Below are 27,347 nucleotides of genomic sequence, written 5' to 3'. Positions count from 1 at the left end.
CACATTCCACTCCTACGACAATACCCGGAAGTAGCACACAGAAAGTCACAAGCCTGCACACAAGGGTTCAGAGCAGCACTAGGCACAAGAGCCCAAAGGGGAAAATAGTCCCCATGTCCATCAACAGATGAGGGGAGAGTCGCATGCACTGCTCTCCCAGACTGCAGGATTATTCGTCGTCAAATAGGACGCAGATGCTGTGCAATAGAGAACAGACGTGTTCATGGATCGTCGTGAATGGTCTCCATGCCGCTCACACACACAATTGAAAAAGTCAAAGAATTCAATTTCTATCTAAGTTTATTTCATAGAAAAAGTAAGTTTATACATGTACTAAAAAAACCAAAACACAGGTTAAGAGAGGGAATTATAGGGGTGAAGAGACAGGCTCCAGGGCTGGTGCAGGCATTGGGGCAGCACACCATCTGCCTTTCCCAGGCGAGGCTTGCTGACGATCTGGGAGCAGCTCCAGGGATATTAGGGGAGGAGCTGGCTCCAGCGCCTCAGCTGCTAGAAGAGCTGGGTCTGTTGGGGTCTCTAGAACCACAGGTGGATAACACCGGAGCCACAGCTGACTGCAAAGCACGAAGGAGCTCCAGAGCCAAGGCAGTGCCCTGGCCGACGATGGCTTAAGCCTGGGGACTGAGGCTGCAGAAGCAGCGCGGGCACAGGATTTGTGGGTGATTGAAGATCGGAAGGAGGAAGAGGGCTGTTTCTTGCACGTTCTCTGCATCTAGAAGTCAAGCCTGGAGGTGCTTTTCCTCACTTCCTCGCTTCATTGAGAGCCACAGCATGAGTATGCTGCGGCTCTGGGTTTGGAGCTGGCATGGTTACATGATGTAGAGCTTGACCTTCAGTAGGAGCTGGGCTTTCAGTCTGCTCTAACTGTGGAGCTGTGGCAGTTACTAGGGGTGCTGCTGGCTCTAGGTTTGGTGATGTTTCCAGAGCTGCTTCTCCAGCGGGGGCTGTATCTCCCAGAAGAGAAAGCGCTGTCAGTAAGACTGCTTGTGCATGCATCCCAAAGACAGGAACCTACTCGCTGCTTAGCCCTGAAATCTCAATCCAAGATGCCCCCTAACCCCAGGAAGCCTTCCCAGGCTGCAGTCCAGGGGAATAGTCATCTGAGGAGCTTCCTCAATGCTCCTGGCCTAGTTCCAGCCTCAGAAGGCTCTGCTCTGTGTGGCCCAGCCCCCTCCCTTCCTTATTCGGCCCCGTCCTCCTCACCCAGCCCGAGTCCTCCTCACCATGCCCCTCTGCCTCAGTGGGCTCCAGGGTCTCCAGCTGTGCCAGGAGATGGCGGGCTCGCTGCTCCAGGTCCGAGGCAGGCATGTTGAGCTCTATGTAAGCCAGGAGCATCTTGAGGCAGGGAAATTCTGGGGGCTGCTGGAAATCTTCAGGGTAAAGGTGCAGCCAGGTGCTCAGGATGGAGGACATGGCCCTGGGGGGAGTCACGTGGGTAGCAGTCAGAGACCTGGCCTTCCCGCCACACTGCACTCCAGGGCTGCCCTGTGGGGACCTGGGCCTCTGCGCCTTCTGCCTCTGCCCATCCAGAGGTCAGTTCTCCTCCACGGCTCATCTCACCTGGCAGAACAGGCAGAGGAGGCCTGGACACAGGGGCGGGGCCGCCAACCAGCCTGCTCAAGTGCCAGCCCTTGATCCACGGTGTCACCATCTGTCCGCTTCTTCACGGCAGCCTGGCTCAGCGTACTGTCCCTTGCCCTGCCCCTCCCCCTGCTGTCACCACTGCGAGGGCAGGCAGGGCATCTACTCTGGTCTCTGCATCTCGGGAACACGTAGGGGTCCCAGGAGGATCTGGCCCAGGAGGGTACACACAGACTCTGTCATCTACCCAGGCTTCCTGCGGGCCTCATAGCACCTCAGATTTACCTCCTACATCTACAGGCTGCCTCGTCCGCTAGGGACGCGCCTGCGTCTCCTGCCACCACTGACACTCAACCTTCACCAGCGAGGACTCAGCTGTCCCGAGTGTCACGGGTCCCCTGAGCACCCGCTGAGGTTCCAGCACACGGTCAGCAGGATGCTCTCCACACTTTGCGTTCTGGGTCCCAGGATCGGGGGTAGAGGCAGGACTGGGATGGACAGGCGAGGGTTGTAGACTCTCATGGGGCAGACTCTGAACTCTGACCTCCCAGAGGCTGCTTACAGCACGCCAGACACCTCCACAGCTCTCTTGGCCTCCTTTCCTGTTTTGCACGAGAAGCCCCCTAGACCTCGGCCCCCAGGGGGAACCAGAAGCTATGTGGGATCCAGGATTCTGCCAGCCCTGCCCATTCAGAAACCCCAAGACTCCGGGCAGTTCTCTGGGGAAGGGAGTCAGTCCCTCTTGAATCAAAATCCACTCACATTTTCAGCTGCTGCAGGGCTCCACCATCCGCATCGCAGTACGGGAGGATGCATCCGTACCTACAGGAGGCCAGGGAGGCGTCACATGGTCAGTACTGGAGACACGCCCCACATGTGATGGCTAGTGTGACAGGCTTCTCCCCCTCACCGAGAGAACTGATGCCCTGGGGGGCAGGACTGCTGTCTGCTCCATGCATTACATGATGGTTTTCCCAGAAAAGTGCCTGCATCTCATGCGCCTTCCTTTATATTTCAAGAGCGAATGAGCCCAACCGGCCCCATCCAAGTGCCTGGGGCGCCACTCATCACTCCCAGGGAGCCCTGTTCTCAATGCCCCAGGGCAGGGCACCTCTCACACCTCACCTTGCAATTGGGAAAACGCTTTGGGACAAAGTCAAAGGCTCAGAGACCACCGAGACATAGGCTTCCTCGAAGGGAGGAGGAACGAGATGACTCAGCACAACCACAGCCTTAACAGGGCTCCAGGCGCCCAGAAAGCCCTTTCCAGGACGCACCCACGTAGTCCCCACAGACACCCTGGGGGCGGCTCCTCCCTTTACCCTCTGGGTGCAGAGGGGGCCACTGGGGCTCAGAGAGGTGGAGAGCCATTCCCACCACTCACAGCTGGAAGGGGACCGGGTCCCCCCGAGTCCCCAGTGGGGGAGGGGAAGTGCTCACCTCATGAAGAGAAGGTCCAGCACCTGCTGAGGGCTGCCAAAAGCCCTGTAGGTACCCAGGAATCTGGGGAGGTAGGAGGGGTCACCGCCCAGGAAGGCAGGCACCAGGTTGCCCACCAACGTCTCCAGTCTGCGTCTCTGCACGCTCCACACCCTGCAGGGCTCATTCCTGTCCCCTGGGGACACATTTTCCCCCTGGGGTGGAACGAGGAAGAGACAAGAGTCAGAGGCCGCACCAAGGACTACAGGAAGGCAGGGGCTGGAGCTCAGACTGAGGCCCCAAGCCTCGGGAATCATGGCAAGGGGAGGGCCAGGAGTGCCCTCCACAGAATAAACGTCTTGGCATCACGAGTGAACTGGCAAAGGGCCACGGTTACGTGTGTTAGCGTCTCGGGGCAGTTTGTACTGGGCAGCTCCCCGCGTGTTAACTGCGTCCCCTGTGGCGGTGACCAACACATCCCATTTTGGGGGTGAGAACTGGGGTGACAGGGGCTGATCCTGGGGTGAGAGGCATCAGGGTTCTCAGGCCCACATGGATACGTGGGGATGGAGTTAATACAGGATACACTGTAGAAACATGTGGAAAGGCTCCTTGGGGAACATCAAGTGAAATCCTTTCACAATCTCCTTCCGAGATTCCCACATGGACGTAAACAGTGATTTTGCATCTGGACACCTCAGGGCCTAGGCCGCGAGGGCGTGTCGCACACCTGACACTCCCAGGTTCCTTTGGGAGCAGGCCTCTAGGAGGGACCCAGGGGAGCGCCAGGGTGGCTCTGGGACCCGGAACTTCCTGGCTGGAGGGTCTCCTCCCGGCTGGCACTCACCCTCTGCCCGCCCTGGGCTCTGTTGCTGCTCTGGGCCTCCTGTTCCTCGTGCGGGGAGATGGAGCAGGGGGCTCCGTAGACCGGCGCCTGTCCGCAGTCTCGGGAGGAGCCCTGTGAACACAGTGCCCGCCAGCCAGGCAGAAAGTCTCAGGCCACCGGCCAGCTGTCTCTGGTGCTTCTTGGACCCCCAGACCTCTCCCCTCCAGACACATGCCCACCACTCTCTGCACAGACCTCCACCGAGGAAGAAGACACCCGACCGCCTGAGGGCCTTGGATCCACACTGGCACAGAGAAGAGCACCTCAGGGATCCTCTTTCCCCACTGCCAGCCTGTCCTCAGGTGTGATGGTGATCGGACCACCAGGTCACGATGTGCCCACCAACCTGTTCCTGCCCAGAGGGAGAACCTCCCCTCAAGTCCCACTTCCCCACACCTGGAGATGAGGGCAGCTGGCGCTGCCCAGGGAGGGCTCCCGGTGGCGGCCAGGCCTGGTGGGGCCACCTCTAGGTTGCCTGCTGTTACCTTTGGGGACCTCCTGCTAAAGGACCAGAGGCATCCAGGTTGAGCGCTGAACCGCCTGAAACATCTGAAAAACCTCTCCCTCCAGGGTTTCCTGAAGCAGAAGCCCTGGTCAGTCGAGACACAGCGGGAGAACATCCTTCTGGATCAAGTCTCTCCAGCCAAGTGAGCCCCAACTGGCTGTGGCGCTGTTACTAGAACGTGGCTGCCTGGTTACAGGGTTCCGAGTTCTGTTAGGGTCTGCCGACAAGGAAGTGACTTCACCACCCGGGGGTCCCCTCCTTGAACTGACAGTTGACACCTGTACATATAGCCCTCGGGATACTGACCGCTCACCCCTCATCCACGCAGCCCCGGTTCTCACACAGTTGCACCACACAGCCCTCCACACAGCTCCTGGGCAGGGTCTATGTGCAGCTCTGGGTAGGCAGACCTGGGTCCAGGCTCGCCTCCTCATTCCTACCTCTTCTCCATCCTGGATGAGTCCTTGTGTCTCTCAAGGCCTGTCCGTGTCCTCACGTGCACACGAGGATTATGCCCACGTGGATATCTAGGGATGTCCTGAGACAGAGGTGGGAAAAACCCTGGAACATGTGGGAGCTGTGTCCCATGCAGGCAGTGCCTCCAGTCTCTTTTCTTGTCCCCCAATTACCTCTCCCATGTTTGTTCCTCTTCTGTTCTCATCCCACTGCCGCTGCTGTGCTATGTCGGTTCAGTCGTATCCGACTCTGTGTGACCCCACACACGGCAGCCCACCAAGCTCCCAGGTCCCTGGAATTCTTCAGGCAAGAACACTGGAGTGGGTTGCCATTTCCTTCTCCAATGAATGAAAGTGAAAAGTGAAAGTGAAGTCGCACCGTCATGTCTGACTCTTTGCGACCCCATGGACTATAGCCTACCAGGCTCCTCCATCCATGGGATTTTCCAGGCAAGAGTACTGGAGTGGGTTGCCATTGCCTTCTCCGGATCTCGTCCCACAGTGCTTATTAAATGTCAGCGTGAGTGAGCGTGTGTGTGTGGAACCCAGGGCTCACTCTGGTAGGCCAGAAGAAAACTGCCGTGTAAGGCGGGATAAGCAACAGCTTCCTAAGATCTGAGAGTTTCTCATTTCCACAGCAAACCTGATGAGAAGGGTTTCACCTTTGGCCAAGGAGGTCAAGACCCTGTGACACAAGGCCTTAAAGGTGGCAGGGGCTGCAGCTGGGATGACAGACTCACATAGTCTGGCCCCACTGTCCACACCCATCACCATAGTGCAGGCCGTGATGACACAGCTGCCTTCACGGGGCTCACAGCCCAGCAGGCTCAGCATCTCAGACTGGACACACAGAGGCCCAGGGACAAACTGGTGCTCGCAGCCTGTCATCTGCCACACAGACTTGACCGTCTCATCTGTTGTGGCTTTATGTTCCTGTCCTTAAATAACTCGGTCAGTTTTGAGATTGCACCCAAGTACAGCATTTCAGACCCTTTGGTTGACTATGAGGGCTACTCCATTTCTTCCAAGGGATTCTTGCCCACAGTAGCAGATGTAATGTTCATTTGAATTAAATTCACCCATTCCAGTCCATTTGAGTTCACTGATTCCTAAAATGTCGACGTCCACTCTTGCCATCTCCTGTTTGGCCACTTCCAATTTACCTTGATTCATGGACCTAACATTCCAGGTTCTCATGCAATATTGTTCTTCATAACATCGGGATTTACTTGCATCACCAGCCACATCCAGAACCGGGCGTCGTTTTCGCTTTGGCTCCATCTCTTCATTCTCTCTGGAGTTATTTCTCCATTCTTCTCCAGTGGCATACTGAGCACTTACCTACCTTGGAGTTCATCTTTCCGTATCATATCTTTTTGCCTTTCATACTGTTCATGGGATTCTCAAGGCAAGAACACTCAAGCGGTTTGCCATTCCCTTCTCCACCAACAAACAAGCCAAAAATATAAAAGGCAGGTAAGGACAGGCTCTGCAATCAATGATGCTGGCAAAACTGGACACTTATGTGCAAAGCCATCAAACTGGACCACTCTCTTCCAATATACAGAGAACTCAACGCAAAATGCATCCAGCCTTGAGTAGAAGACCTGAAACCACAGAACTAGAAAAAAAATCAGGTAGAAAGCTCTTGACCAGCCATCTCAGAAATGATTTTTGGATCTGATCCTAAAAACAAAAGAAAGCACAAAGTAACAAGTGGAATTACAGCAGAGGTCAACAAAATAAAACAGAGAAATGAAATGAAATGGGAGAAAATATTTGCAATTCATATATTTTCTAAGGGGTTAATATCTAAAATATATCAAGAATTCATACCACTGAATGGCAAACAAAAAACTAACTTCATTTAAAAACGGCCCAAACTCTCAATAGCCATTTTTTCCAAAGAAGACATACAGATGGCAAAGAGGCACAGGAAAGATGCTCTACATTTGTAATCATCAAAGAAATGCAAATCCACACCAACAGAAGTTACCCCCTTACATCTCCCAAAATAGCCATCATCAAGAAGAACACAAATCAGTGTTGGCGAGGATGTGAAGAAAAAGAAACACTTGACACTGTTGGTGGGAATGTAAATTGGTGTAGCCAGTACGGAAAACAGTATGAAGGCTCTTCAAAAAATAAGACTACCTCATGATCCAGCAACCCCACTCCTGGACATATATTGGGAGAAAGCTGTACATTGAGAAGATAATGCACTACTAGTTACAATGCCTAAGATGTGGAAGCAACCTAAACGTCCACTGCCAAGTGGACAAAGAAGATGTGGTACACAGACACAGTAGGATACTACTTCGACATGAGAAGAATGAATAATGCCATTTCCAGCAGCTTGGATGCACCTGGAGATGATCACAGAAGTCAAGGCAGTCGACAGAGAAAGACAATTATCATATGATATTGCTAATATGTAGAATCTAAAAAAGCGATACAGATGAACTTATTCACAAAATAGAAATGGACACACAAATTTTAAAAACAAACTTACGATTACCAAATGGGACAGGTGGAGGGAGGGAGAAATTAGGAGGTTGAGATTAACACACAGACGCTAGTATACACAAAATAATCAACAAGCACTTACTGTATAGCACAAGGAACTCTCTACAATATTTTGTACTAATCTATAAGGGAAAAGAATCTGAAAAAGAATGGATATATGTATATATATAACTCAATCACTTTGTTGTATACCGGAAACAAATACAAGATTGTAAATCAACTATTCTCCAGTATAAAATAAAAATTAAATTAAAAAAGAACTTATACAACTCAATAGCAAACAAAACAAATCTCATTTTTAAAAGGGCAGAACATCTAAATAGACATTTTTCCAAAGAAGATATACAAATGGTCAACAGGCACAGGAAAAGATGCTCAACATTATAAATCCCTAGAGAAACGCAAATCCAAACTGAAATGCAGTCATCACTGACCACACGCTATCATCATAAAGGTGAGAAATAACATGCTGGGGAGTATGCAGAGGAAAAGGAACCTTCACGCGCTGTTGGTGGGAATGTAAAATGGTACAGCCGGTAGGCAAAACATTATGGAGGTTCTTCAAAAAACAAAAACTAAAATTACCTCAAGATCCAGCACTTTCACTCCTAGGTATACATATCTGAAGAAAATAAATACACTGATTCAAAAAGATACATGAACTCCAATGTTTATACCACATTATTTACAATAGCCAAGATGTAGAAGCAATCTAAATGTTCAGCAGCATATGAGTTGATTAAAATAAATTACATACACATACACAATGGAATACTACTTAGCTATAGAAAAGAGTGACAATTTGCCATTTGTAAAACATGGATACATCTGGAGACTATTATGCTTAGTGAAATAAATCAGAAAAATACAAATACTGTATGTTATCACTTATTTCTGGATGCTAGAAACCAAAACAGTAAAATCTCGAGTTATCTAGTGGTTAGGACTCCATACAGCCACTGCAGGGGGCCTGGGTTTGATCCCTGCTTGGGGAACTAGAATCCTGCAAGCTACCTGGCAGGGCCTAAAGAAATAAATAAATATAAATAAAAATGGAAACACTAAGTAATAAAACAGAAACATACTTACAGATACGAGAAACAAACAAGTAGTTGCTAGCGGTGAGAAGGAACTAGAGGGACAAGACGGGTTAAAGGATGAAGAGACACAAACTTCTATGTATAAAATAAATAAGCTCTGTGTTGTCAGGAGTTTTCACATGTACGTTTTAAACTTAAGGCACAGTTCTAAAAATGAGGATTTTTGATTGATGCTAAGGCAAGGGTAAAAGTACCTTTATAAAATAATCGCAACGTTTTCCAACGGTTCAAAGGAAACAGTTCCTCAGGCCATCCCTAAATGAATCTGTGACCCACTGTTAAAACAATTTTACGAAAGTGGTCGGTTTGAAGTTTCTGTCTACTCTAGATTGAAATTTGGTAATTTTTGTTGTTCAGAAATTATTCATGGAGCCTAACATGTCAAGTATATAGGTATGAAATCTTTACATAATTCTGTTTTATACAGTTTTTCTCGTTTTATCCATAATACACTAATTGTTTTATTGGCTTCACAGGGTTCATTTATTTCCGTATAGAAAAATAATACTTTTCTTTTCTAAAACCCAGCATTTAGTTCTAACTATGAAGCACAGTATGTACTTTCCAATTGGTTAGTTTAGGTGTTCCATGTTTAATTCATCCTTCATTTCCAATGTGTAAACTTTTTGCTTCTATTCCTAGGTTGAATGATTGCTCTGTGCAACTTCAATCTTGCTAAATAAATAAAAAATTCAAGTTTTTATTGGGAAAACAAAGTGAAGCACAGCCGCCATAAAGAAAAAAGGAAACCAATCAGGTGATAGTGACAGATGTGAGAATAGATTTTCAACATATGAAGACAGATAAAAATCAATGACATATATAAAAGTACCTCAAATAGCAGTGGGTCCTCATTTAGCCCCTGCACCGCGCTTTCCCCATACTCATGGTGATGTTGGGGGAATCTCGTGTTCTTTTCCCCCCAGTCGTACTTTGTGATAACAGGGGGGGGATACCTTGTTGTCTAATCTTGTTGTGAATATTGCTCACGCATTTTTATTTTAACATCGTATTGCTCTGTCTGTCTTACTGTGGGGATTCTGAAACACAAGACCTATGCTTGTCTTCTATGCAAGATTCTATGCTTCCAAGACCACTGCCACCTTCCCTGGATTCTTTTTTTAAAAGTATATGGTAAAGAAAAACAATGGTGGGGCATAATTATTTTTTACGTGGTGTGCGTGCTAGGTTGCTTCAGTCATGTCCAACTCTGGATGACGCTATGGATTATAGCCTGCCAGGCTCCTCTGTCCATCGGGTTCTCCAGGTAAGAATACTGGAGTGGGTTGCTGTGCCCTCCTCCAGGGAATCTTCCCAACCCAGGGACTGAACCTGCGTCTCCTACCCCTACCTGCATTGGCAGGAGGGTTCTTTACCACTCGTGCCACTGGGGAAGTCCATTTTTTATGTATAGAAAGCATTTGTTTCTTAACTACATAAAAAAAGAAAAAAACACAAAAGACTCTTGTCTGCTTAGGGTCTAGGTACCTTCTCATTGTTGACAAGGGAGATGGCAGCCACTAGGAATGTGATAGCTCCTGGTCCAGGCAAGATGCTGACCACACAGTCCAAACACCCTTGTGCTAAAACACCCAATGGCCTGGCCCAGCTCAGAAGAGAGAACGGGAAAGGCTCCAGGAGTGAAAACCAAGTGCAAGCTTGGGATCCAGGGTTTCAGCTGCCAGGGTGGGGTCCTGCAATTGGCCCATGGAGCCAGGTGAGGGACTGAGTTTCACTGCCTTTTGGTGGCAGAGGGAGCCAAGATTAGGGATGGAGACATAAAAACATAAAGCCAGGTGTATTGGTGGACTGTGCCCCTGATAGACAGTTGACTAAAAATATTCTACTCGCTGAGGAAGCTTCATTGTCTGGGATCGGAATGATGAAGAGACTCCTATGAGTGGAAAAAAATACTGGGCCTGCACTGTGGATTGAATATTTCTGTCCACCAAATTCATATGCTGACATCTTAACCTCTAAGGTGATGGTATTAGGACGTGGGGGCCTGTGGTTGTGATTAAGTCAGAAGGCAGAGCCCTCATGGATGAAGAGTGTGCTTGTAAAACAGGCCTGCGAGAGCCCCTCACCCCTCTGACAGGTGAGAGTGCACTGAAAACAATCCTCCTGCAAACCAGAAAGTGGTTCCTCACTACTCATGGAATCTGCATTCACCTTGATCTTGGGCTTCTCAGCATCTACAACTGTTAAGAAGTCAATTACTGCTGTTCATATGCTACTCGATATATGGCATTTCTTACAGCAGCTCCGATGGAATAAAACAGCCTCTGATTCAGGCAGCCAGGGTCTGATTATAATTGCTACGGATATAACTAAGCAAAGGAAGAGGGTGAAGGCAGGGAGTGGGGGATGTTTTATTTTAACTGGAGTGATAAGTGATGTCTTTGTGTTGGGAGGAACATGAAGGAAATGATACTTAAGAAGAATTCTAAATGTTCATCTCCATAGGCCCTGGAATGCATTTGAGAAAATTCGAAATCCTTTCCTGATTAAAAACCAAAAGAACACTTCACAAAAATGGCAACAGGTACAAATGTTTAGGTCCATAAAATGAGCAAAAACAACAACAACAAAACATATTTGTATACATATCAAACCCTACAAACCAGCAAGGATCCACTATCAGCAAAACATGCCCTGATGGCACCATGAACGACGGTCCGCAGAGACTACAATGGGAGGATTAGACCTCAACTGCTTCATGAAATAGAATAATCTGACAATCTCGTAAAAGAAATTCCTGTACATCTGTTAAAGTCCTACAAGACACTATTGCAACCATCAATGAATAAGACACTATGAAACACACCCATAATGGAGAACAGTATGGAGGTTCCTCAAACCTCACCCTGCAGTAATGGACTGTGGAAGAGTAAAGACAATGGGAGACCTGATCACAGGGCGGGGAAGGCAGCCCAAGGGAGACCCAACAGGAGACCAGTCACCACTCACAACCGATGGGGGGACACAAGGGAAAAACAGCTTCAGATGCCAAGGCAAACACCACAGAAATGGTCTGTAGATTGTTCACTCTGAACTATCACTCAAGAATAAAGCAAGATAAGAACATTTTCAGACTATGAGCGTTTGCCTCTCTCAGGCTCTGAGAGTGAGGAAGGATGTAGTTTCAGCGAGTCCCAGAAGGAGGGAGTGCAGTGTGAGACACGGAGGCAGGAGATGGGCAGATGCAGGTCTAAGTCAGATAGTCATTGACTGTGTGAAACAACACCCATGGATCAGTAGTAAGAGTAACCAGGAGTAATTAGAAGCATAAACTGCTGTGGTCCAGTGCTGTGCCCTGGCCACCTACCACCTGACCCGGGGTTAGGAAGCCAGAGCTGACGTTGTGAGCATATACATGTATATATAAAATCACTTATATCTATTCATATAATCAGAATTATACACCATGCACAAGCGGGATTTTTCCTGGAATGCAAGAATGCTTCATCATAGTAAAAGGCATTGGTGTAATGCACCACATTGGAGAAGGAAATGGCAACCAACTCCAGTGTTCATGCCTAGAGAATCCCGTGGACAGAGGAGCCTGGTGGGCTGCTGTCCATGGGGTCGCACAGAGTCGGACACGACTGAAGTGCCGTAGCAAGCAAGCAAGCAAGCAATGCACCACATTCACATAATGCAGGCAAAAACCATGAACATCTCAATTAATGCAGAAAAAGCAATTTGAAAACTTCAACACCTTTTCATGATTTAGAAAAAACAAAACACTTGACAAATAAAATTTGAAGGAAACTACCACCATACAGTTAAAGTCCCCGATGGGTCAGCAGTAAAGTATGTGCCTGCAAAGGAGGAGATGCACGAGACACAGGTCTGATCCCTGGGTCAGGAAGATCCCCTAGAGGACGAAATAGCAACCCACTCCAGTATTCTTACCTAGAGGGTTCCGTGGACAGAGGAGCCTCGTGGGCTACAGTACAAAAGGTCGTGAAGAGTTGGACACAACTGACTACACACACACATGGAAAACTCAGAGCTAACATCACGGTCAGTGATGAAGACTGAAAATTTTTCCTTTCAGTTCAGGAAACACAGAAGAATGCTAGGTTTTGCCACTCGTATGCAACACAGCACTGAGAGTCTTAACCATAGCAGTCAGGAAAGAGAGACATACAGACAGATAGATACATCAGTGACATTTAAATCTGAAGAGGGAGAAATCTCTCTGTCCACTCATGACATGATCTCATATGGAGAAAAAAATAATGCCACAAGAAAATAATCGTATAAATAATAAATTAATTCAGCAAAGTAACAAGGCACAAAGTCAATGCTGAAAATCAGTGGTATTTCTGTACATTGATGATCAAAGTGAAACGGAAATTTAGAAAATAATTTTGTTTACAACTGTTTCAGAAAAAATAAATTACTTACTGATTCACTTAACAAAAAAAGTGAAGTGTCAAACTTTGTGAAGATATTAAATGACACAAATCCTGTTTTCATGGATTGGAAGACTTATTGCTAAGATCTCAATACTAACCATTGCAATTGACAATTCCAATGCAATCCTGATCAAAACTCCACCCTAAACCAAAATGCCTATCTTAAACTACTTTACAACTAATATACCCTGAAATAGACAAACAATTATGAGAAGAAAAAGGAATACGGGACAACACTGTTACTGAGTTCAAAACTTACTGCAAAGCTATAGTAATCAACACAGTTTGCTACTGGCATGGATCACAGCCTCATAGTTACAAAGGGGTTTTCATAACTCAGTGAAGCCGGCAGCCTTGGGTATGCAGCATCACCCAAGATGGATGGGTCATAATGAAGAGTGCTGACAAAACATGGTCCATTAGGGGACGAAATGGCAACCAACTTCAGTATTCTTGTCTGGAGAACACCAGAAACAGTAAGAAAAGGCAAAAAGATACAACACTGCGAGATGAGCCCCTCAGGTCAGAAGGCATTCAGTATGCTAAACTGGGGAAGAGTGGAGGGCAACTACTAATAGCTCCAGAGAGAAAGAAGTGGCTGGGCCAAAGCAGAACTCATGCTCAGCTGTGGATGTGTCTGGTGGTGCAAGTCAAGTCCCATGCATTAAAGAACAATAGTGCATAGGAAACTGAAATTTTAGGTCTATGAATCAAGGTAAATTGGATGTGGTCAAGCAGGAGATGGCAAGAGTGAACATCGACATCTCAGGGATCAGTGAACTAAAATGGACTGGAATCGGTGAATTTAATTCAGATGACCATTATATCTACTACTGTGGGCAAGAATCCCTTAGAAGAAATGGAGTAGCCCTTGCAGTCAACAAAAGAGTCCAAAATGTAGTACTTGGGTGCAGTGTCAAAAACGTCAGAATGATCTTGCTTCATTTCCAAGGGAAACCATTCCATATCACAGTAATCCAAGTCTATGCCCCAAACACTAATGCCAAAGAGGCTGAAGTTGACTGGTTCTATGAAGACCTACAAGACCTCCTAGAAGTAACAACACCAAAAAAAAAAGAAAAGGTGTCCTTTTCATCATAGAGGATTGGAATGCAAAAGGACAAAGTCAAGAGATACCCAGAATAACAGGCAAGTTTGGCCTTGTAGTAAAAAATGAAGCAGGGCCAAGGCTAACAGAGTTTTGTCAAGAGAACATGCTGGTCATAGAAAACACCCTTTAACAACAACACAAGTGATGACTCTACCCGCGGACATCACCAGGTGGTCAACACGAAAATCAGATTGATTATATTCTTTGCAGCCGAAGATGGAGAAGCACTATATAGTCAGCAAAAACAAGACTGGGAGCTGACTGTGGCTCACATCATGAGCTCCTTATTGCAAAATTCAGGCTTAAATTGAAGAAAGAAGAGAAAACCATTAGACCATTCAGATATGACCTACAATCAAACCCTTCCGATTTTACAGTGGAAGTGACAAATAGATTCAAGGCATTAGATCTCACAGACAGAGTGCCACCCAAAGAGTCACATCAGAAAGAAGGGGCACCATGATTGAACAATATCTCTAACACATTACATAGATTGCGAAAACATATTTTATACAGACAGATGTTTACAGATGGACGAAGAATGGAGGGGATAGAGGAGGACAGAGATGCGGGGTTTAGACACAGACTTTAAATCCTTGTAATGTGTCACAAAGGAAAACTTTCGGTCAGTGGCTCACCTTGTATTTTCACTTGTGCTGGATTTTGACATTCTCTGAAAATTATTTAACTTATATGCAGAGTACATCATGAGACACGCTGGGCTGGAAGAAACACAAGGTGGAACCAAGATTGCCGGGAGAAATATCAATAACCTCACATACGTAGATGACACCACCCTTATGGCAGAAAGTGACGAAGAAACTAAAAAGCCTCTTGATGATAGTGAAAGAGGAGAGTGAAAAAGTTGGCTTAAAGCTCAACGTTCAGAAAACTAAGCTCATGGCATCTGTTCCCATGGCTTCATGGGAAATATATGGGGAAACAGTGGAACCAGTGTCAGACTTGATTTTTGGGCTCCAAAATCACTGCTGATGGTGATTGCAGCTATGAAATTAAAAGACGCTTACTCCTTGGAAGGAACGTTATGAGCAACCTAGATAGCATATTGAAAAGCAAGGACATTACTTTGCCAACAAAGGTCCATCTAGTCAAGACTATGGTTTTTCCAGTGGTCATGTATGGATGTGAGAGGTGGACGGGGAAGAAAGCTGAGTGCCGAAGAATTGATGCTTTTGAACTGTGGTGTTGGAAAAGACTCTTGAGAGTCCCTTGGACTGCAAGGAGATCCAACCAGCCCATCCTAAAGGATATCAGTCCTGGGTGTTCATTGGAAGGACTGATGTTGAAGCTGAAACTCCAGTAACGTGGCCACCTGATGCGAAGAATTGACTCACTGGAAAAGACCCTCATGCTGGGAAGGACTGGGGGCAGGAGGAGAAGGGGACGACAGAGGATGAGATGGTTGGATGGCATCACCGACTCGATGGACATGGGTTTGGGTAAGCTCTGGGAGTTGATGATGGACCGGGAGGTCTGGCGTGCTGCGATTCATGGGGTCGCAAAGAGTCGGACACGACTGAGCGACTGAACTGAACTGAAAACATGTTCTCTGTGTGTGTGTTAGTTGCTCAGTCGTGTCCGACTCTTTGCGACTCCATGGACTGTTGCCCACCACGCTCCTCTGTCCATGGAATTCTCCGGGCATGAATGCTGGAGTGGATTGCCATTTCCTGATGAAGGCTAACTTGGAGAGGGCCACTTGTAAGTGGGGCAGTGTGTTTGTCATAAGCAGCTACACAGTGCCCTCCGGTGGCCATATAAGAAACGGCAGGAGTTCCTTATGCAGAAACAGTCGAATTTTTAATTCTAACGGAGAAGCCAAAGGCAACCCACTCCAGTCCTCTTGCCTGGAAAATCCCATGGACGGAGGAGCCTGCTGGGCTGCCGTCTCTGGGGTCGCACAGAGGCGGACACGACTGAAGCGGATTAGCAGCAGCAATGCAGGAGACCCAGCTTTAATCCCTGGGTTGGGAAGATCCTCTGGAGAAGGAAATGGCAACCCCCTGGAGAATTCCATGGCCAGAGGAGCCTGCTGGGCTACAGTCCATGAGGTCGCAAAGAGTCAGACATGACTAAGCTACTAACAAACTATCACTCAGGAATAAAAACAAAATAAAAACATTTTCAGATGAAAACGACTACAAGTGTTTACCTCTCTCAGGCTCTCACTGAGAATGAGGAAGGGTGTATTTAAGGAAGTCTCAGAAGGAGTGAGTCTCAGAAGGAAGGAGTAGAGGCTGAGAAACACAGAGGCAGGAGATGGGTTGATGCAGGTCTAAGTCAGACAGTCACTGGCTGTGTGAACCAACACTCATGGATCAGTAGTATCAATCATCAATGACTAATCAGAAGCATCAATCTCTCTGGTCCTGGCCATCACCTGCCGCCCTCCCAGGATTCTGGAATCTTGAACTGACGTTGGAATTGCAGATATTATCTCTTTATATAATAATCATTTATAGCTATCTATATAATAAGAATTATACACCATGAACAAGTGGGATTTATTTTTGGAATGCAAGAATGCTTCAACCTAAGAAAATGCATCAGTATAGCACACACATTAACAGAATCAAGGGGAAAAAAACATGTTCATCTCAGTTAATAGGAAAAACAGTTGAAAAAATGCAACACCCTTTCATGCTAAAAACACTTGACAAATTACATTTGAAGGAAATTATCATGACACAATAATGCCATACATGTAAAACCCATAGCTAACATCCCAGGCAGTGGTGAAACATGGAACATTTTTCCTTTGACTTCAGAAAGCATGTAAAAATGCTGGGTTTTACCACTTCTAAGCAATAGTACTTGTAGTTTTAGACACAGGTGTCAGCAAAGACATATAACAAAATAAGTGAATCAATGCATAAATCACCAACATTCAAATATGAACAATGGAAGCAGAATTATCTGTGTTACATGTGACATGATTTCATAAGTAGAAATCCTAAGGGTGCCACAAAAATGGTATAAACAATAAATGAATTCAGCAAAGTAACAGGGTACAAAAATTAACACGGAAAATCACTCGCATTCCTGGACATTAATAGGATCACTTTGGAAAGGAAATTAAGAAAACAACTGCATTTACAAATACATCAGAAAGAATAAATTACCGGGTTTCCCTGGGGGTTCAGATGGTAAAGAATCTGTCTGCAATGCAGGAGACTTGAGTTCGGTCCCTGGGCTGGGAAGATCCCCTGGAGGAGGGCATGGCCACCCACTCCAGTATTCTTGCCTGGAGACTCCCCATGGACAGAGGAGCCGGGCGGGCTGCAGTCCATGGGGTCGCAAAGAGTTGGACGTGACTGAGCGACTAAGCACAGCACTGAGTGGTTAACTAAGGAGGTGAAGATCTGCACAGTATGACACAAATTCCATTTTCATGGATTAGAAGACTTACCATTGTTAAGTATCAATATCAGCCTCTGTAATTTACACTTGTAATTCAATCCCTATCAAAACCCACAGAAATTAAAAAAAAAAACCCATTCAAAATAAAATACCTATCCTAAAATTCACTTCTTAACTAATTAAAATTCACTAATTAATACCTAATTAATGCCCAAACTGCCAACCAATTTTGAGCAAGAAAAACAATGTGGGAGGACACACATTCCCTGATTTCAACAGTAACACAAAGTTACAGTAATCACAACAGTCTGGTACTGTCATAAAGATAAAATTATAGATCAATAGAAAAGAATTGAGAGCCCAGCAAAACCTTCACACATATGGTCAAATGAACTTTGACAAGAGTGGCGAGATCATTCAATGGGGGAAAGACAGTATTCCTTCCCCAAAACGTGGCTGGGAGAACTTGACATCCATATGCCAAGGAATGAGGCTCAGTTCAGTTCAGTCACTCAGTCGTGTCTGACTCTTTGCAACTCTGTGGACTGCAGCACGCCAGGCCTCCCTGTGTATCACCAAGTCCCGGAGGTTACTCAAACTCATGTCCATTGAGTCGGTGATGCCACCCAAGCATCTCATCCTCTGTTGGCCCTTTCTCCTCCCGCCTTCAGTCATTCCCAGCAGCAGGGTCTTTGCCAATGAGACAGTTCTTCGCATCAGGTAGCCAAAGTATTGGAGTTTCAGCTTCGGCATCAGTCCTTCCAACGAATATTCAGGACTCATTTCCTTTAGGATGGACTGGTTGGATCCCATTGCAGTCCGAGGGACCCTAAAAAGTCTTCTCCGACACCACAGTTCAAAAGCATCAATTCTCCAGTGCCCAGCTTTCTTTATAGTCCAACTCTCACATCCATACATCACTACTGGAAAAACCATAGCTTTCAGACCTTTGTTGGCAAAGTAACGTCTCCGCTTTTTAATGTGCCGTTTAGATTGGTCATAACGTTTCTTCCAAGGAGCAAGCATCTTTTAATTTCATGGCTGCAGTCACCATCTACAGTGATTTTGGAGCCCCCCAAAATAAAAGGTGTCACTGGTTCCCCATCTATTTGCCATGCAGTGATGGGACCAGATGTCATGATCTTAGTTTCCTGAATGTTGAGTTTTAAGCCAACTTTTTCACTCTCCTCTTTTACTTTCATCAATAGGCTCTTTAGTTCTTCACTTTCTGCCATAAGGGTGGTGTCATCTGCATATCTCAGGTGATTGATATTGCTCCCAGCAATCTTGATTCCAGCTTGTGCTTCATCCAGCCTGGCATTTCTCATGATGTGGCTGGAATCATGTAAACAAGATTTATAAAGGTTAACTGGAAAATGAATCAAGAGACATATCCAGAGACAAACCTACACAGCTATTTTCACCTTATCTATGACAAAATAAGCAACAGCTCATGCAGCTCAATAAAAAAAGAAAAAAAATCCTTTCTGCTAGGACAGCAGGCCCTTCAAACCATGTCTCCTCTCCTTTATGAGCTCCTCCCAGACCAAGAGGCTGCTCAGTCGATTCTCACGTTGCTGTATGCACCGTGCACATTGTATGGTAAATATTCAATAGAGAGTTGAAACACAATAGGTCTAAATGAGTTACTTGTTATTACTGATGTCATCCTAAAATTATAAATTAATCCCAGAAAACAATCAGTATTACCTGAAGCAAAAGGACAGGGTACTGTCCGCAAGGTTTGCAAACTGGGGACACACAATTCTTGCCTGTAACTGAAAGCACATTCCCGGGGCTGAAGGGAGGGAAGAACTTGATAAAGCAAAAGCCCCAGAGTGCTCAGCTGGGAGACTGGTAAGGGGGATAAATGGACCCGTGTGGCCTGAGCACAAGTCCTTGCAGCTGGACCGCAGTCTGCCATGACTGGCTGTCAAGGGAGCTTCTCCTTCCGAGTGTTCATAGGCGGGACCCTTAGCAGAATCAGAACTCTTCAGAGCTTTCGTTTGTGGTTTTCTAAGAATTCAGGGAAAGTTACTTCATCTCAGGTCTGTTATGACCGCATGACTCTGTTTTATTTTGGGTCTCTGTTAGCTAGAATGGGTCCATTCTCCATGGTCTCTTAAGGAATTTCTCTCATTTTTACTTTTCCTTGGGGGTTACTAGTTTCTTTTTACATGGCCAAAGTGGATTTTCCATGAAAATTCACTCCCCTTCCTGGGGCACACCACTGGCAGACTCCCCAGCCTCTTCTGTGGCCACAAGACCACATCATGGCCAATGAAGTAGGAGAGAAACTGATGTGGCATCCTGGCCTATCATAACCTCCCACGGGCATTTTTCCAAAATGCTAAACGAGCCACCAAAAAGGGAAAAACCATTCCTACAGATTTCTGGCCTTTAAGGGCTCCTATTGAAACTATGATTCTGCCGCTTCAAGGTACTCCTGGCCCTCCTGATGTTCAACAACAGGCAAAACACTTACTACAGAAACAGGAACTAAATGATAAAACCTTACAAAAGGCCCAGTTGGAACAACATAATATATTTACTAACCCTCCCTCGGTTGTTTCAAGAGCTCCCCATCTGTCAACAGATGCAAATTTAACAGCAGCTCCTTTGCTAAAACCTAATGATTCTAGCAAGGACTCATCTAGTACACCTTTTGACATTAAAATTAACACCTTGCTAAATAACAATGATGAGTTTTTACCAGGTACTCTTAATTGTAAAAATTTGCTACCTGCCCACTCTCCTTCAGGACAGAGGCTTTCTAAATTGCTGACTTGACAATCACAAGTCTCTGAAGCCGATGTTTTTTCCGCTTTTCCAGTTTTAAGAAATCCTGACGCTGAAGGGCATGTAATACCTCAGTATAAGGCTATTAACTTTTATCATATGCAACAAATAAAAAAGACTATAACTACGTACGGCCCACATGCTCGAGTACAGTGCCCTCCTTTGTTGCATGAACAAATACAAACAGTGGCCCTTAAGGCTTGGGAGCAAATTACTCCTCAAGGGGAGCCTACAGGGAGCTACACTAATATATCGCAGGGACCTAATAAAACATATGCTGATGTTTTAGCTAGACTACAAGCTGCTATTTCCTGTACTCTAATGGAAAAAAAGCTAAAAGACAACTAGAGAAACTACTTGCTTATGAAAATACAAATCAGAAATGCCAAAAAGCCATAGCTCCTATTCGGGAGGCAGAGACTATTATAGATGATTTAAAGACTTGTTACAATCTAGGATCAGAAACTCAAAAGATGCAAATGCTAGCTAAAACAATGGTTGCTGCCCTTAAAAGGAAAAATGAAAGATGTTTTACATGTAGAGATAAAAGCTATTGAAAAAGGGATCGCTCTAAAAAGGTTAATAATAACCCCCCCAAAATCTGCCCTCGCTGCCATAGAGGAATGCATTGGGCCAAAGATTGTAAATCTAGATTTGACATTGAAGAAAAACCTATTCCGAAAAACTCCCAGCAGGGGACCCCGCAGGTCGCCTCCAACAATAACCAGGGACAAATTCCATCTTCTCTCTCAAACCCTCAAACAGTCCCCTCTCCAATACATACCAGACTGTTCGAAGCCCTGCCCCCACAAACTTTCGCTCTTTTACTTGGCCGCTCTAGTTTGACTTCTAAAAGAATTACTGTTCATCCTGGAGTAATTGATTCAGACTATAGAGGAAAAATTCAAGTTGTGATGTCATCCCAGATTTTATGGCAATTCCAAAAGGGGGACAAAATGCTCAATTACTTCTTTGACCTTACATTTCTATTAACTCTCCTAAAGATGTACGGACGGGCAGATCCGGCAGTACAGATGAGAAACAATCCTTGTGGACTTCGTTAATATCTGAATTTGCCCAACCGAATATTAATATCAAAATTAATGGTAAAAAATTTTCTGGTCTCCTTGACACTGGATCTGATATTACTATCATTTCCAAACATTTATGGCCCAAATCTTGGCCTATACAACAAATTTCTCGCCAAATTGCAAGAATTTCTCAAACTAAAGTACAAGAGGTTTATCAAAGTACTCACATACATCCATGTGAGGGACCAAAAGGCCAACCTGCAACACTAAAACCTTATGTGATAGATGCCCCTATTAATTTAATAGGGAGAGACTTACTTATGCAATGGCAAACTCAAACTCATAGTCCACATTTTCCCTAGGGGCCACTGCTCATTTAACAAACAATGCATGTATTAAAATAACTTGAAAAAATGACAAACCTGTTTGGACAAAACAATGGCCCCTCACAAAAAAGAAATTACAGGCAGCTAAAAAATGTATAGATACACAACTAGAATTCTAACAGATTAAAAAAAATCTTGTTGCACCTGTCAATACTACATAGCTCAAGCCCTTAGGTGATATAAACTAGATTAGACCTTCTTTAGGCATTACTAATTACCAATTAAATAACCTATTTAATACTTTAAAAGGAGATCCTGATTTAAATAGCCCTCGTTCGCTTTCTCAAAAGGCACGAAAAAAACTCGATTTAGTACAAAATAAATGACAACAACAATTTCTTACTCACATTGTTGTAGCCACGCGTTCTGGGAAACAAACTCACTCAGAAAGACAATGCAGATAGCGGAGTGCAGTTTATTGCACCGGTGGGCCCAAGGCCGAGTCTTCTCTTAGCCAAAGACCCCGACTAGCATTTGTAAAAATCGTTGATACCCCATGTGTACGTGTCCAAACTCACCACTCCAAATTCCTTGAGACTTACATAAACTAGGAAGGGTAAATGCAATCACAGGAATCCCATCATTCGTGTGTTGTCTGTTCAAACAGTTAAACAATTGGCCAACAATCAATAAGCCCGAGGTTACACTCCAGAGGTACCAAAAAATGTATGGCCTGTCTGGAGACAGGGGTGATTAATATGTTTTCGAAAAATTAAAAAAGGGGGAATACACAGGAACAGTACTGTCTCCCCTATCTAAAGCAGACTTTACTACAATACAGCTTTATTTGCTTTAAAGTTTTACAATTTACCACAGAGAGATATTTTCACTAGAGCAGAAAAACATTTTGAGGAACTGAAGGACACTTCTCTTCCTCTGCCCATTTGGTACCAAGACGGGTTAACAATACAGTGGAAATCTGGGAAACTAATCTTACAGGGAAAGGGGTATTCTTGTGTCTCCCGAGAAGGCTCCAGCAAACTCACATAGCTTCCTCTTCAGAAAATTGGACTCAAGGGGGCCCCCCAGCCTTCAAAACAGAGACGAAACAACAAAAACCCCAGGAGAAAGAAATCCCAATATGGGCCACGGCGGCTCTAAAGATCTCCAGGAAGCGCCACCCTCGGCAACATCAACCTTATAACCTCCCCACTTGGGGACAAATAAAAACTCTTACTAATCGAGCTGAAAATTTGTTCTCTCAACAGGGAATGCCGCAGAATCCAGAAAACAGTTTCCTAGTCAAGCTTAGGTTGGTCGCTTGTGCCACCCCCTAGCCCGAGGCAAATTAATCATTCATACCCAACCCCCTTTCTTACTACAGGTGATATAATGGACTGAGAGAAGATCAATTGTTTCTACTAACGACTCTCTACATAGGCCTTCTTCCTAGAGCATTAAAGGGCCCTCACACCCTGAAGTAGAAGAAAACACTACTTAGCATTTCTCTAGGTTATGAACTCCTTCCTTTGTGCATGGGACCAACAGAATTCCGACAAACCTGGGCTTTCGCCCTGCCTCCCCAAATAGACTTTCGGACGGACGTTGCCTAAATTGTAAACCATGGTTACACTACAAAAACCTTAGGGAAAGAATTAAGGAAAGAATTCACTACCATGACAAAGGACTTCTTGAGTGACTTAACAGAAAAACTCCCCACCTCGCCTTCAAATCAATTAACAGACTGGGCCTCAACTACGAGACACATGGAAACCTGTTGCGAGTACCTAAAAACCTGAAGCTTGGAACGGACATTGTACAAGGACATGCTAATAAGACTTTACCTTCTGTAACCTGTATTAATTGCTAACTATATACTTGATAAAAAATGATTCCCTTCTGATTGTGATTGAGATTCTACTCGATGCTGTCTTACTCCTGGTCATTCTAATTATAATACCTACAACTGGGTACAAATCAAAATTCATTGATGAAACATAAATAATGCCTCACTGTATGTACAAAAAGAACTCCTTGTTAAAACGTCTGCCTTCTCCCACTAATCTAGAGACTTTAGCTGAGCAACTAGCAGTTTAATTATCTGGGCTATACCCACGAGGTTGATTTCAAAATATTATTCACAGCATCAGGTCTGAAAGTGTAACTCTGGTGTTTGTCTTGGTGACTTGATTTGTTGTTTACCGTTGCCTTTCTATAGGATTGGTTTATACTAAACAAACTCATATGGTCAGGACGTTTTTTGACAAATATAAAACACGGGGAGTTGTCAGGATACATTTAACAGGAGGCTTCCTGTGTGCTGTCTTCAGTCTTGCATGAAATCTATGTTCCTTAACAGCACCTGAATACAGGTGCCAGAGCTGGCAAGCCAGCTTTCGGGGATAATAGAAATTCATGTATCTCATTCCTATGGAAATTCCATATGGTGAACAGCAGCTATTTGCAAGTCTCCTCCTTTCTGATATGTAAAGTAACTGTTCCAACCCCCTCTCTAGAGAATAATTCTAAATTCTAGCCTCCGGCTTTCTAGATGACTTGTTAGATCTTTGATCCCTATCTCTGCTAAAAAGGGCTATCTGGTAAGAGAGTATATATATGCCCACAATATGTTGAATAAATGCCTTTGTTCCACCAGAGCACTGGTCCCCCAGTCTTTCCTCATTTTCTCTCTCCCTCTCTCTCGCTCTCACTCTCTCCCACTCTCTCTCTCCCTCTCTCCATTTCAGGCTGCGTCCACGGAGCACAGGTGTCCATCATGTCTACTTATTTGCCCAGGCTTTCACGACCTCTTTGAGAGGGCGCCCTGAGCCTACGGAGACGGTGCTAGCTCTTTGCCCTAGTGTTATCGTGGCATACTGTGTAAACCAGGGAATATCAGCCTCTTTTCTTCCCTCTTTTACTTTCTTGTCGGTCGACTCTGTACCCCCAAGTACCGGTCCATTAAAGGACCACAACAGAGGAGGCCAACGATAGGAGCAGTCTGGGTTCCTGAATGACCACATGAGGAAGCGCAGCCTCCCCAGGGTGAACACCCACTCAGCACTGTCACGTGGGAAACAGAATGATGTGCTTTCGAAATTTTGAGTTATTTGATATTCCCGCATACATATTATACCCACAAAAATGTTAGTCATAGGATGAACTTAAATAGCCACCAAACTAGTACATTTAAATACAAGTAAATTGTGTACTAGTAATAGTTTTAACATCCAGTTTAACCCTGTTAATTCTGACTCAGTCATCTGAACTCAGAGAACTTCAATTCCTCAACAGTTTAAATTCTGAACCTCCTAAAAACTGCAACAGGAATTATACTAAGATTTGAAACACAGTGTTGAGAAAGTATTTTCAAGAGAAAACTTCACTAGGAGATTTTAGTTCCTTGACCTTGCTTTGAAAACATAGCACAGCAAACTATTTGTGGTGTGTCCATGTTTATTTCTAACTGAAAATATTTTAGTTGGGATTCGCTTTTTTAAAAAAAATAAATGACAGGTTTCTTAACCACATCACAGCTGAATGACTATAAATACCCTTTTGGGGAGATTCTTTAGTAATCATTCCTTGCACGTGGTTGACTGACTTGGGTCAAATATCAGATATCAGAAAGTTTCAAAATGTTCTTTTCCGTTCATCAATTTTCAGTCAATAATACACTTGATCTCATGGACTTTTATATGGCGTGGAATACTTCTACTACTACTGATTTCCCTGATGTTGCAAGAGACCTTAAGATCAAAGTTCTGGCATCCAGTCTATTTCTTCGAAGGCAGTGATTAAGTTTTGCTCCAGCTTTTGGAACATTTGCCCCCCAAGGCTCCACCACCCTCCCTTTCTGCCTAACTCAAGAGAGAAGAGGATGCTCTCAGAGCTACTTACAAGGTTCAGGGAGATGAAAGCTACACAGTGGATCTCACCACCGGCCTAGGAATTGAAAGGATCTTTCCCATTCAAATATCCGGGTAAGGAACCACACTTCTATAATTTCTTTGGGAGTTAAGAAACACCAAGGAAAGAAAGTCTGTGGTTGGTAAAGGAACAAACGGCCAATCCATCTGAGAATCACTCCACCTCCTCCCCTTCCTCTGGGTGTCTGGGGTACGGAAAGAGCCGTGGTCATCACCAGCTGGTTTTCGTCCTTTTTCCCTTAGAAGAGAAATTCAGTTTTATTGAGGACACCAAGGCACCGAACTCAGTACTCAAATTTCTCTTGTGTACCTGTTGCCCATCTTTGAAATGTCTGCCATTATCTTCAACAGTGAAACAACGTACTTCCTAATCACAGGAGTCGGAACTGCAGGGTTTTAACAAGTCATCCCTGACTGTTTCAAGTGGAAAATTTGCTAACTCAAGAAACAATTTCGATAGAGAAACACAACCTATCTCTGTGTTACAAAGCATAGCACCTTAGATTGTTTTGAAGCCTCCTAAGTAGGTACCAACAAACAGCACAGAAAAAACCACAGGACAAAACCCAAACTATTCTCAAACAAAATATACATCTTCTGGAAACAATCTGAAAATTACCCTGGATTAGATATTGAAAATTGCAAAAGGGTGCACCATAATTTCATCAAATGAACATTTCTCTGGATTCCAAAGTCTTCCCTTCAAGCAAAACTTACCAAACCAACAAACAACCGAGCTCTTTTAGGCCGCTAGAATTTGCAAATACTTGAGCATCTATGATTACTGTGCAGAAATAAAATTTTAAATGCTCATTCAACTTAGAGTAATGCCGTTTCTCAATAGTCTGTTGCTGGAAAAGAGGAACAGAAACACAAATAAACTGTTCAAAAAGCCCTCCATACGCAAAAAACATAAAAAGGCGGAGACTGCTTTACTGCAAACTTTGCTTAGGTGTTAGTATGTCACAAATTGCCCTCCAGGAAGCTCTCTGTGAGCTAGTTCGAATCAGTCAATAAAGCCTGAAAACACTGAAAGCGAAAGGGAACTTAGACGACTAGGCTTTAGCCGACCAGGCTCCTCCATCCCTGGCATTTTCCAGGCAAGAGTACTGGAGTGGGTTGCTAATTCCTTCTCCAGAGGATCTTCCCGACCCAGGGATCGAACAGAGGTCTCCCACATTGCAGGCAGATGCTTTGCCGTCTGAGCCACCAGGGAAGCCTGTAGGAAAGAGCACGGAGTCCCTTCTGCACAGCCGCTGCCGGCGGCCAGGACGGGATCCCCGAGCTGTGCGCCCCCATCACCCGCGCGCATCCCGGGAGCAGAGATCTCTCACAGCTGCGGACCCACCGCGCCCGACACGCGCGCCCCGCGGCCCCAACTTCGGGCTCCTCGGCGGCACCTCCCCGGCCCGGAACCGCGAGCCCGTGGCGACCGGGCCCAGGCGGCGTCCGCAGACCCAGAGGCCGCCCCCCGCGGTCGTGGGGGCAGCCTCGCCGCGAGGAGACTCGAGGGGCGCCGAGCAGGGAGGGCTGCGAGCGCGCGGGGCGCCCACCGCTCAACGGCCGCCTTGGGGCGCCGGCCCGGCGTCCTCACCCTGCGGCCGATGGCGGCCACCCCGGAGCCGAGGACCGAGGGAGGCTCGCGCTCCTCGGGGCTGCAGGAGTCGGGGGCCGCTGGCCGCTGGGCAGGCGGGGGCGCGCGGTGAGGGGCTGCGGTCGAGCTGCACTTACTCGTGTCTGCGCTGCTCCCTGGTGCGGGGCGTCCCGCAGTGGGGACCGACTCAGTCTCCAACTTCCCTTCCGTCAGGACGGGTCCTGGGGGCTCAGGCGCCTCTGCGCCTCCGCCCTCC

At 45.7% G+C, this 27,347-nt stretch overlaps 1 protein-coding gene across 8 annotated transcripts; it reads right to left on the bottom strand.

The window, feature by feature from the left end:
• Positions 1-282: 282 nt before the first annotated feature.
• LOC145538017 (ral guanine nucleotide dissociation stimulator-like) lies at positions 283-27,347 on the bottom strand. Of its 8 annotated transcripts, none has more exons than XM_081569253.1 (10): positions 27,229-27,347; positions 26,215-26,716; positions 5,042-6,553; positions 4,853-4,950; positions 4,393-4,629; positions 3,869-3,979; positions 3,043-3,236; positions 2,365-2,424; positions 1,245-1,438; positions 283-971 (listed from the first exon to the last, which is right to left on the bottom strand). In XM_081569253.1, exons 5-10 carry the CDS (start codon positions 4,525-4,527, stop codon positions 763-765), a joined length of 903 nt encoding a protein of 300 aa, XP_081425379.1. In that variant the 5' UTR covers positions 4,528-4,629; positions 4,853-4,950; positions 5,042-6,553; positions 26,215-26,716; positions 27,229-27,347; the 3' UTR covers positions 283-762. The 8 variants fall into 8 exon arrangements, with proteins under 8 accessions (XP_081425379.1, XP_081425382.1, XP_081425381.1 ...); XM_081569256.1 differs by having other exon boundaries at positions 283-965; XM_081569255.1 differs by having other exon boundaries at positions 283-965; positions 4,393-4,598.

This window comes from Giraffa tippelskirchi, chromosome 2 (assembly GCF_054371585.1).
Source record: "Giraffa tippelskirchi isolate mGirTip1 chromosome 2, T2T-mGirTip1v1.2.pri, whole genome shotgun sequence".
NCBI lineage: Eukaryota > Metazoa > Chordata > Mammalia > Artiodactyla > Giraffidae > Giraffa > Giraffa tippelskirchi.
Note: the sequence above shows the minus strand (reverse complement) of the source record. Positions and strands in the feature narration are given on the sequence as shown.